Genomic DNA, 8429 nt, shown 5'->3' with positions numbered 1-8429 from the left:
GGGCCACGCGAGGGGAATGACAAGGCTCCCACCTCCCACGGCGAGGGTCAAGCGAGGGCTCCGAGACTGCCTCGGGCAACCCCACAGGCCCCGGCCACGCCGCGCCCCCAAGCGCGCGGGGGCGCCCGACACGGCCCCGCCCCGCCTCTTCCGCCTTTCTGAGGCGCGGCGGCCGCGCAGCCTGGCCCTGATTGGGCGTCTCTGGACAGGCGGCGACGCGATTGGCCACAGGCGGAATGACGTCAGGGCCGGGGTCCGGCGTGAATAGGGGCGGCATGGCGCCGCCCGGCCTCTTACGCTCCTGGCTGGGGCAGAGCCGGGCCATGAGCCTGGCCATGAGCCGGTGCGTCTTGGAGCCCCGGCCCCCGGGGAAGCGGTGGCTGGTGAGTAGCGCGGCGATGGAGGGGCTGGCGGGCCCTGGCCCCAGTGCTGCCATTGTTCCCAGGCAATTTCCCCCAATTGCCCGCTCGGTTTTCCTATCTAGAAAGCGGGTCCGATGCTGTCAGGCTCCCCGGTCTCCGGGGCTGTCCGGGCCCTCTCCAGCCCTGGTCTCCGTCTCCCCTCCCCTGCGCGGTCGGCAAGGCCAGCGTCGTGGGCCTCAGTTTCCCCGTGCCGCCCACAGGTGGCTGGCCTGGGCAACCCCGGCCTGCCCGGGACGCGGCACAGCGTGGGCATGGCGGTGCTGGGGCAGCTGGCGCGGCGGCTGGGTGTGGCGGAGAGCTGGGCGCGCGACCCGCGCTGCGCCGCCGACCTCGCCCTGGCGCCGCTCGGGGACGCCCAGCTGGTGCTGCTGCGGCCTCGGCGGCTCATGAACAGCAACGGGCGCAGCGTGGCCCGGGCCGGTGAGTGGCGGGCGCCCGGGGCGGGGGGCCGGGAGGGCCTCGGGTTCTAACGTGCGTTACGTGGGCTGAACTGCGGCCCCCCTGGGCAGATGGGCATTAACGAGGCCACCGTCTTCCCGTGCCAAGCCGAGTTGTTCGGGCTCACCGCCGACGCGGTCTACCTGGTGCACGATGAGCTGGACAAGCCTCTGGGGAAACTGGCCCTCAAGCTGGGCGGCAGTGCCAGGTGAGACCGGGGCTGCCCAGGGTTGGGTAGGGACGCGGGCGTCCCGGTTCAGGGGGTGGCCCCTGGGAGCCCGGCCGGGGGTGCGGGTGGGGGGCAGCCCGGCAGGGTGGTGACAGGACACTCACCGCCCCCCCATGTCCCGGTACAGGAGGTGGCCCCTGGGAGCCCGGCCTGGGGTGGGGGTGGGGGGCAGCCCAGCAGGGTGGTGACAGGACACTCACTGACCCCGCCATGTCCCGGTACAGGAGGTGGCCCCTGGGAGCCCGGCCTGGGGTGTGGGTGGGGGCAGCCCGGCAGGGTGGTGACAGGACACTCACTGCCCCCACCATGTCCCAGTACAGGAGGTGGCCCCTGGGAGCCCGGCCTGGGGTGCGGGTGGGGGGCAGCCCAGCAGGGTGGTGACCGGTCACTCACTGCCCCCCCATGTTCCTTGAAGGGGCCATAATGGAGTCCGCTCCTGCATCAGCTGCCTCAACTCCAGTGTGAGTCCCCCCCGCCCCGTGTGCTGTATCGGGAGTGGGGTGGCTGTGTGGGGTCCCCAGTGCGCCTCACCCCCGGCTCCCTGACAGGCCATGCCAAGGCTGCGGGTGGGCATCGGGCGCCCCGCGACCGCCGACGCCGTGCAGGCCCACGTGCTGGGCAGGTTCTCCCCGGCCGAGCAGGAGCTGCTCCCTCTGCTGCTGGACCGGGCCACTGACCTGCTCCTGGACCACATCCGAGAGCGGAGCCAGGGGCCCGCCGTCGGCCCGTGACGCCACAGCCACAGCGGCCGGCCCGGCCCTGCCCTGCCCGGCGCCCACGCCCCAGCCCCGGCCACAGAGCCGCCAGGCCTGCTGTGCTGCCGCTTTTATACAACTTTCCCAGAGACGAACGGGGCCCGAGGTGGCGTCCCAGGCCCGACGTCGGTCCTCTCGGCAGCCTACTTGGGGTGCAGGAAAACTTCGGGGAGGCTAAACTTCTTGAGCCTTTTTAGGATACTGGCAGTGTGGATCTGCAAGGGTAAAGACGCCTGCTTTAGATTAAAGACGGGGTGGGCACGTGGCCGAGCGGGGAGCACGCTGCTTGGGACGCTCACGTCCCACATCCGAGTGCCTGGGTCCCAGTCCCAGCTCTGCTTCCTGCGCATGCGCCAGCAGGGAGCGCTGCAGGCAATGGCTCCCACTCAGGAGACCCAGGCCAGCCCGGCCCCTGGCTCCAGGATCTGGCCCGGTCCGGCCCGGTCCGGCCCTGGCTGCCTGGGCTCTCTGATGTCTGTCTCTGTGTCTCTCTGCCTTTCAATTAAGTAAGTACCTTTTTAAAAAGCAATTCTTGGGGGCTGGCGCCGTGGCTCACTTGGCTAATCCTCCGCCTGTGGCGCCGGCATCCCATGTGGGCACCGGGCTCTAGTCCCGGCTGCTCCTCTTCCAGTCCAGCTCTCTGCTGTGGCCCAGGAGGGCAGTGGAGGATGGCCCAAGTGCTTGGGCCCTGCACCCGCATGGGAGACCAGGAGAAGCACCTGGCTCCTGGCTTCGGAACGGACGGCCATTTGGGGGGTGAACCAATGGAAAAGGAAGACCTTTCTCTCTGTCTCTCTCACTGTCTAACTCTGCCTGTCAAATAAAAAAAAATGTTAAAAAAATAAAAAGTGATTCTTGGTTCACTAGAAGAGACATGGCTGGTTGGAAGGTGACGCGACTTGATGGAGCCCGGGCCAGCAGGGTCCAGCAGGCCCCTCCAGGGGGCGCAGGGGTTGCCTCAGTCTCCCCCGGCACTGCCACACCTCTCTTCTGCCCACTTCACAGACAGGGCCGGGCCAGCCCCAGCCCCAGCCTCTAGGCCACACAGCTACCCAGCAGAGCCCCAGCTTGCGCTAGACTGGGTCTGGGCACTCACCTCGGGGCTGCTGTGCGCACGGACTTTGCCCACGCGGGTGACGTAGGAGAGCAGCCTGAGGTCCTGAGGGTTGGGGGGGACGTGGAACCGGCGAGGAACCAGACCCAGGTCCCCCGGCTGGTAGGCCGTGATGCCGGACAGCTGCTGCAGCAGGGCGCGTGCCCTGGGTGCCTGGGTGCCAGGCCGGCTGCGGGGAGACGGGCAGCCGGGGAGTCAGCCGGCCGAGCCGGGTGTGGCCGGAGGTGCGCTGAGGACAGGTCCCCCCCACCCCCAAAGGGGCCGCCCACTCACCTCCCCGGCTGTGCGTCGAGGGGCTGGGCCTCCTGGACAGCCCCCCGCCCACTCACCTCCCCGGCTGCGCGCCGAGGGGCTGGGCCTCCTGGACAGCCCCCCGCCCACTCACCTCCCCGGCTGCGCGCCGAGGGGCTGGGCCTCCTGGCGGCGGCAGGCAGGCACCTGGGCCGTGCGGACGGCGGCGGCGCTGAGCAGGGCCAGCAACTGGCGCAGCATCTCCTTGCGCTGCAGCTGGAACACCACGTCAAAGTCGCCGTCGTCCCCCTCTGCTCGCATCTGCCGGTGGGGCCGGGGGTGGCATCAGGCCCGCGCTGGCCCCGAGACTCACCCACCTCGGGGACACTCCGTCCTCAGTGCCTGTTGGCTGAGAATCCCCTGATCGGGCAGGATATACCCATTTTCTGTTTTGGAAGACTGAGGCCCAAGGCTTTCCAGACCTCGAAGGAAGGAACCCAGTGCCTTTGACTTCACAGGGACCTTTGCGGTCCAGAGTCAGAAGACAGATTGGTCAGGAGTCCCTGGGTGGGGGGGCACCTGGGCCTGGCCGCAGCCCCGTCCCCCCGGGGGCCCGATCTCAGCTGCTTCCGTCCCGCCCCCGGCTTCCCGCGTACCTGCAGAATGTCCCGCAGGAAGGCAGTGGCCCGGGCCAGGGTCATCTCCAGCCTGGCCCGCAGCTCCTGCTCCTCGGTCAGCTCCTGCTGTAGCCGCCGCACCTCCCCCTTCTGCCGCTCCAGCTGCAGGTCCAGCTGCTCCTTCTGGGCCCTGGGCCCCGGGTGGGAGGGGTCAGCAGCTGCCAGCACCTAGGCCACGCCCCCCTCGGGTCTCTCCGGCCCCGGAGCGGGGGATGCCGGAGGCTGGCGCCCTCTGCGGGCCGGCGGGCGCACCTCAGTGCCTGGTCGTCCGTCTGCAGCTGCACGAAGTCCTGCTCCAGCTGGTTCAGCAGGAGCCGCAGCCGCCCGGCCTCCGCCGCGTCGCCCTGCTGTCTGCGGCACTTGTCAGTCAGCATGAGGATGATCTACAGGGGCGGGCGGGGGGCCGTGCTGGGCCACGGTGGGCTCTCAGCCAGCTCCGGCCCCCGCTGGCCGCTGGGCTGAGCCCCAAGGCCCCCAGGGGCGGGCTCACCAACCCACAGGGGCTTTGAAGGGGGTGAGGACAACGCTCCCAGGAGGAGGCTCCCGCCCGCACGGCCGCCTCCCGGTGGGTCCCCCCCGCCCAGGGCTGGGTGCGGTGCGCTCGCAGGGCGCCAGGCGCACCTTCTGGTGGCCCCGGCTGTGCCTGGCCATGATCTCCTGGCTGCCCTGCAGCAGCTGCAGCTGCTGGCACAGCTCGGCCCGGCTGCCGTGGAGCTGGTCGTTCTCGCGCTGGAGCTGCAGGCCCTGCCGGGACACCCTGGCCAGCTGCAAGGTCACGCTGTTGTTCTCCAGGATGGCCCGCTTGGTGGTCTCCCACATCTGCTTGCTGGCTGTCTTGCGGAACTCGCTGGCCACCAGGTTCACGCGCTGGATGATCTCCTTCTGCAGTCTGCGCAGGTTGGGGGCCGGGGCGCGGGCTCAGGCGGCGGCCGGGGACGGGTGGGAGACACCTGTGGGCTCGCCGGGGCAGGGAACCTCTCCCCGCAGCCCCGCCAGCCCCTTGCATCACTGTTCAATCAATAGAGTACTTCCCCCCGACACCCCCCACCAAATGGCAAAAGGACCCCCCCCCCCCCGGGACTCTGCTGGCAGCAGCGTGAGGACTGGGACCGGGCGCTGGTCACGCACTCCCTCCCCGGGCGGGAGCAGCGGGCTGGGGGCCGGCGGCACCGACCTGTCCTTGTCCAGCACCGACTTCTTCTCCAGTCTGTACATGTAGTCCCTGTACTCGGTCTCCTGCCGCTGCAGCTGGTCCTCCAGCAGCGTGAACCTCTCCGTGAGCTCCTCCTTCTGCAGCCGGAACTCCTCCAGGGCTGCCAGCTTGCCCCCTGCCGACAGCCCCAGGGCGGGAGGCCTGATGAGGGCCGCCTCGTGGACGCCCCCGGGGTCTCCGTCCCTTCCTCCTGTAGTCCCCTAGCCAGCTGCCTGCTTCAGGGCGGCTCTGGCGCGCTGGGCCTGCCCCTGCCACGCCCCTGGGCCCTGTCTGCCCCTGCCGCCTTCAGCTGGAATGGCCTCCGCGTCCCCTCCAAGCTCGCAAGGCCGGGTTCGGGTTCCGCCGCCTCCTGTCTCTCAAAGGGGACAGCAACAGCAGCCACTGAATTTCAGCTCCTTCTCTGGGCCCGACCAGAATCCATTCCGGCTGGGCGACCTTGGGCAAGGCACTTGACCTTCTGAAGGTGCTGTCTCATCTACAAACGGGGGACGGGGTGACGACGCTTCCCGCCTCGCTGGGTTGCGGGGACCATACGTGCGCGACCCAGCCCGAGACACCGTGCCCGTGTTCCACGCGAGAAAAGTGAGGGTGGGCGAGCGGCGCCGGGCCACAGGTGCAGTCGGGGCCCTGCTCACCGAGGGCGATGTTCTCCGACGTGAGCTGGTCCTTGGTCTCCTGGAACTCGTGCCGCACCTGGGCCAGCTGCGCCTCAAAGGCGTCTTTCTCCAGCTCCTTGGCCAGCTGCAGGCTCTGCAGCTGCTCGTTCAGGTCCGCGATCTCGTCCATGCGCTGGCCGAGCGTGCGCTTGAGGAAGGCCACGATCTCCTTCTTGCTGTTGGCCAGCTGCTCCAGCTCCTGGCGCAGCAGCTTGTCCTGCGCGGCCAGCTCGTCCCACTTCCGCTGGTACCTGGGCCAGGACGGGGCAGAGGTCCGGGCGGAGGCCAGAACTTGGACTCAGCGTGACCCTGAGCCGAGGCTCTTGGCCACAGGCCCGCCGCCGCCACCGCCAGCTCTGCATCTCTACCCCCCCCCCCATGCACCTGTCACCGTCCCCCACCCTTGTCCATTGAGGAAGCCTGGTGCTGCCGGCTCGGACCCCCGTTGGCCCTCTCTTTGGTGACAGCGCGTGACAATGTCCCTCCCCTCCGCGTCTGAGGGCTGGTGAGCAGGCAGCACCCCACAGCTCCTCCTCAACCCGCTCCATCTGCTGCCTCAGTTTGGATTTTAAGAGCATTGCAAGCGACTTCCAGGTTTCCGGAAGAATAACCGAGGCCCTCCTGCAAATGGTTTTACTTCGCTTATTCAGCCCCCATCTTTGGCATGGCACTAAGGGGGTGTGGACCACGTGGGGCTTTGTGGAGCGAGGAAGCAGCCTGGACCTGGGGCTCAGGGGGCCAGGGCTCCCGCCTCAGTACCTCAGCTTCCTGGCGGGGGTGGGGGCGCCGCCTCCTCTGAGCCTCAGTCCCTCCCTCCCCCACCCCGTCCAGGCAGTGGGGATGGCACAGCGCCTCTCTCGGGCTGTTGCTATAAAGGTGGTGAGCATCCGCCCAGGGCCCGCCAGCTGCACACAGAGAACCCAACACCAGCTGCCCCCGCAGCAGGGACCACCTGGGAAGAGCCACTGCCCGCCTGTGGCCTTAAATGCCACTCTCACATGGGGACTGATGGCTCGTAGCTGGGAAACCAGAACAGTGAGAACCACGGGCAAGGGGCAGGTACTGGGTGGAGCCGTCCGCGTCCTCTGTAGGAATGCCTGATTCCAGCTTCCTGCTAACGTGGTGACGGCTCAGGTTATTGGGGTCCCCGCCACCCATGTAGGAGACCCGGATGGAGTTCCTGGCTCCCTGGTTTGGCCTGGCCCAGCCCTGGCTGTTGCGGGCATTTGGGGAGTGAACCAGTGGATGAGAGAGCTCTGTGTCTCTGTCCCTCAGCCTTTCAAATACATACATACACGAAGCTTTAGGAAGACGGGCAAGTGGACATATCCCCAGACGCAGGGTTCGAGGCACCCCCGCCCCGTGTCCTCATCACACCGGGTGCCAGCCCGAGGATGGAATGTCCCGGTGCGGGGAGAGAACCAGCCTCATTTCCAGGTGGGGGGACCAAGGGCTCAGCAGCTGGGTGACTCAGAGGGGTGCAGGCAGCAGCCCCTCTCGGGGGGCCAGGAGGACCGTGGAGCCCACCCCTGGCCAGGCGGCTGCCATCCCCGGCCATGCCACCCACTAGACTAGACTGCCCTTCCATAGAGGGCAAGAGTGCGGCTGATCTGGGTGGGACTCAGCGTTGGGGTCGCAGCGCTCCGGGAGCCCAGAAGGGGCCGGGAAATCTGTGCACCTGCCAAATCGCGCGGCTTCCCACTGTTACCTAAAAGGACACTGGGGCTGGGGTGGGGATGGGGTCTGTGCATCCCGCGGGAGACCTGGACACCCGTCCAGGGCCCCGGCCCACCCAGCAGCACTGCGAGCCCGCTGCGCGCCCACCCACCGGGCCAGCCTGTCCTCCAAGTCTCGGATCTGGATGAGGAAGAACTCCCGCGTCTCCTCGGACAGAGGCATCTCCGTGGGCTTGAGGGTCACGGGGAGATCCTTCCTGCCCCCTTTCTTCTTCTTGACCTCGGGCTCCTTGCCCACCCTGCTAGCCTTCTTTTTGGGAGCCATGGCTGATGGCGCCCACTGCTCCAAGGCCCCTTTAACAGGTCAGGTGGTTGCTAAGGAAGTTGGTCCTGTACATAGCAACAGACCAAGGCCATGCGGCTGGGCTTAAAGGGCCCCTGCCCTCTTCCTGGCCGGGCACCTGCGCCCTCGGAAGGCAGACAGCGTGCCTGAGGCCATGGCCCGGGTAGCTGGTGTCAGGTGCTCCTTCAGGGTCCGGGGAAACCCCTGCTTCCCCCAAGAGGAAGTAAGCTGCATGGGGAATACTGGAGAGTGCTGGGGCCTTGGAGACCACCAGCCTGCCCCCTGTGCTGACTAGAAGGGTGTGACTTTCCCACGGCCACCCAGGGCCGGAAGCAGCTGTGCCTGGCTCCAGCCGCTTGCCACCACCTTGTCAACTCTTTTTGTTTGTAAAAGACCTATTTATTTGAGAAGCAGAGGGGCCAGCGCTGTGGTGTAGGGGTTTAAGCAGCTGCCTGCAATGTCAGCATCCCATGTGGGCGCTGGTTCAAGTCCTGGCTGCTCCGCTTCCGACCCACTTCCCTGCTAATGCGCCTGGGAAAGCAGCAAAACATGACCTAGGTGCTTGGGCCCCTGCACCCATGTGGGAGACCCGGAAGAAGCTCCTGGCTCCTGGCTTTGGCTGGCCCAGTCCTGGCCTTTGCTGCTATTTGGGGAGGAGTTGAACCAGCAGATGAG

The 8429-nt window shown here is 67.8% G+C and overlaps 2 protein-coding genes across 5 annotated transcripts; one reads left to right on the top strand and one right to left on the bottom strand.

Annotated features, from left to right (window-relative positions):
* The first annotated feature begins 244 nt into the window (after positions 1–244).
* PTRH1 (peptidyl-tRNA hydrolase 1 homolog) lies at positions 245–2692 on the top strand. 2 transcript variants are annotated; one of them, XM_002720469.6, is made up of 5 exons: positions 245–383; positions 623–842; positions 969–1068; positions 1505–1550; positions 1638–2692. In XM_002720469.6, exons 1-5 carry the CDS (start codon positions 276–278, stop codon positions 1818–1820), a joined length of 657 nt encoding a protein of 218 aa, XP_002720515.3. In that variant the 5' UTR covers positions 245–275; the 3' UTR covers positions 1821–2692. The 2 variants fall into 2 exon arrangements, with proteins under 2 accessions (XP_002720515.3, XP_089176520.1); XM_089320394.1 differs by having other exon boundaries at positions 932–1068.
* Positions 1922–7771, bottom strand: CFAP157 (cilia and flagella associated protein 157). 3 transcript variants are annotated; one of them, XM_089320378.1, is made up of 9 exons: positions 7564–7771; positions 5715–5986; positions 5041–5194; positions 4488–4755; positions 4119–4249; positions 3846–3996; positions 3344–3510; positions 2941–3127; positions 1922–2059 (listed from the first exon to the last, which is right to left on the bottom strand). In XM_089320378.1, the coding sequence occupies exons 1-9, from the start codon at positions 7734–7736 to the stop codon at positions 1988–1990; spliced, it is 1575 nt and encodes a 524-aa protein (XP_089176504.1). In that variant the 5' UTR covers positions 7737–7771; the 3' UTR covers positions 1922–1987. The 3 variants fall into 3 exon arrangements, with proteins under 3 accessions (XP_089176504.1, XP_089176507.1, XP_089176509.1); XM_089320381.1 differs by having other exon boundaries at positions 3344–3465; XM_089320383.1 differs by lacking the exons at positions 1922–2059; positions 2941–3127 and having other exon boundaries at positions 3490–3609.
* Positions 7772–8429: the final 658 nt, after the last annotated feature.

Source organism: Oryctolagus cuniculus, chromosome 1 (genome assembly GCF_051225735.1).
Source record: "Oryctolagus cuniculus isolate XC-2025 breed Fujian yellow rabbit chromosome 1, ASM5122573v1, whole genome shotgun sequence".
Lineage (NCBI taxonomy): Eukaryota > Metazoa > Chordata > Mammalia > Lagomorpha > Leporidae > Oryctolagus > Oryctolagus cuniculus.
Note: the sequence above shows the minus strand (reverse complement) of the source record. Positions and strands in the feature narration are given on the sequence as shown.